This window comes from Bactrocera latifrons, unplaced genomic scaffold (genome assembly GCF_001853355.1).
Source record: "Bactrocera latifrons isolate USDA-ARS-PBARC rearing strain unplaced genomic scaffold, ASM185335v1 scaffold_51, whole genome shotgun sequence".
NCBI classification, from domain to species: domain Eukaryota; kingdom Metazoa; phylum Arthropoda; class Insecta; order Diptera; family Tephritidae; genus Bactrocera; species Bactrocera latifrons.
Genome location: NW_017537168.1, coordinates 689789 through 691246, shown reverse-complemented (window position 1 = coordinate 691246; position 1458 = coordinate 689789). Strand labels below are relative to the sequence as shown.

The 1458-nt window shown below is 33.1% G+C and overlaps 1 protein-coding gene across 2 annotated transcripts in view; it reads right to left on the bottom strand.

Annotated features, from left to right (window-relative positions):
- The window catches only part of LOC108973945, a 10417-nt gene that overhangs the window by 4933 nt on the left and 4026 nt on the right, over window positions 1–1458 (bottom strand). For both annotated transcript variants that reach the window (XM_018941482.1, XM_018941481.1), the window contains exon 2: window positions 177–577. In XM_018941482.1, the coding sequence (XP_018797027.1) occupies window positions 177–577 (401 nt within the window). The remainder of the gene's footprint in view (window positions 1–176; window positions 578–1458) is intronic.

Here is a 1458-nt window from a genome sequence, read left to right as displayed (position 1 = left end):
TTTTTTAGTAAATTTAAAACATAAATTAAAATAATTTAAAAATTTTTTTTTTCCAAAAATATAATTAGATATTGAAATAATTGGTGTTAAAAACTTCTTTTAGCAAATTTAGAAATAATTTTTTTTTCAAAAACCAAAACAAAGAAAAGTCAATGTACATAAGTCTATATACTTACTGCATATATTTCTGCTTTGCCGCATGGTAAATACTATCAATATTTCGCTGCTGCTGCTGTTGTTGTTGTTGTAAAGCCTTAAAATAACCATGTTGCAGCTCATCAGCGGCATATAACGGCCTTTCATAGTCTGTGCTTCTATAATTTTGTGAAAACCGTCCCATGCCATTGAAACTTGTTGGTTGATGTTTTTGTTGTTGTTGCACTTTAGGCAATCTGATTGACTCTTCACGCTGTGCATAAGGTGTGTTTGACACAGACGGTGACTTGTATTGATAAGCGTGGTCCAGCGTTTTCAAACGCTGTCGCTCTGGTGTGGCGCTGTAAGCATTTTGGCAGAGCAAGACGAGAGACATGTGTAACACGAGTAGCATAATGTGAGAGTGAGCGGTTGCAGGAGCCTATAAAATTAGAATGAGTTCTCAAAAAGTGTTAAGAATTAAAGAGAAAAATAACACGTCGCTAAAAGCAGGGAGAGTGTATATGAACGCAGTTTTTATAGCCGATCTGAGGCCATGTTGCAAGCGACATTGACTCGAAATGTTAACGAAAATCAATGTCGGTCTTGTTTTGAAAACCTACGAGAGTAATTTTATTCCTAGAAAGATGACTTTTTCGAAAGTTCTAATTTTCTTGGATGAGCTTGGTTCAAAGTCTTTGAAAATCTTTAAGAAGAATTTTATTAAGATCAATGACGATTACTCTTTGAAAACCTCGGAGAGCATTTTTATTCCAAGCGACTAGTCTATTTCGAAAGATTTTTACTTTCATAGTTAAGCTTGGTTCTAAACTGAAATTTGAAAAAAAAGCGTTCCGAAAATTGCAGACATACTAATACCAAACTTAGTTGGAAGCTTAGAAAAGTTTAATTTTTCTTCTTTCTTCTTTAACGTTCATATTTGCAAACTAGTGCTACTGCTCTTTCATTTTATGGGGAATGCAGTTGGTTCCGTCCGCACGTGGCGCTGCCTTAATTTTAATAAAGCTTCACTTGCTACAATTGTTGAAGGGTCATCAGCAATTGTTTTTACGGCATTCAACAAAGTGTGCACAAGTGCTTAATTATGTGTGGTGAAAGGTAACAAAAAAATAAATAAAATGTAAATTAGGTTGTGGAGAGTGAACAACAAAAACACAATTACATAAAAACACTTAATCCAACTTTTGGCAATGTCATACTTTTTTACATACTTATGCATGACAAATGAAAGTTAAAGCAGCGAAATTAAAAAAAGTATACAGTTATAAAAATTACTTGAAAAAACAAAATAAAAAATTAAAA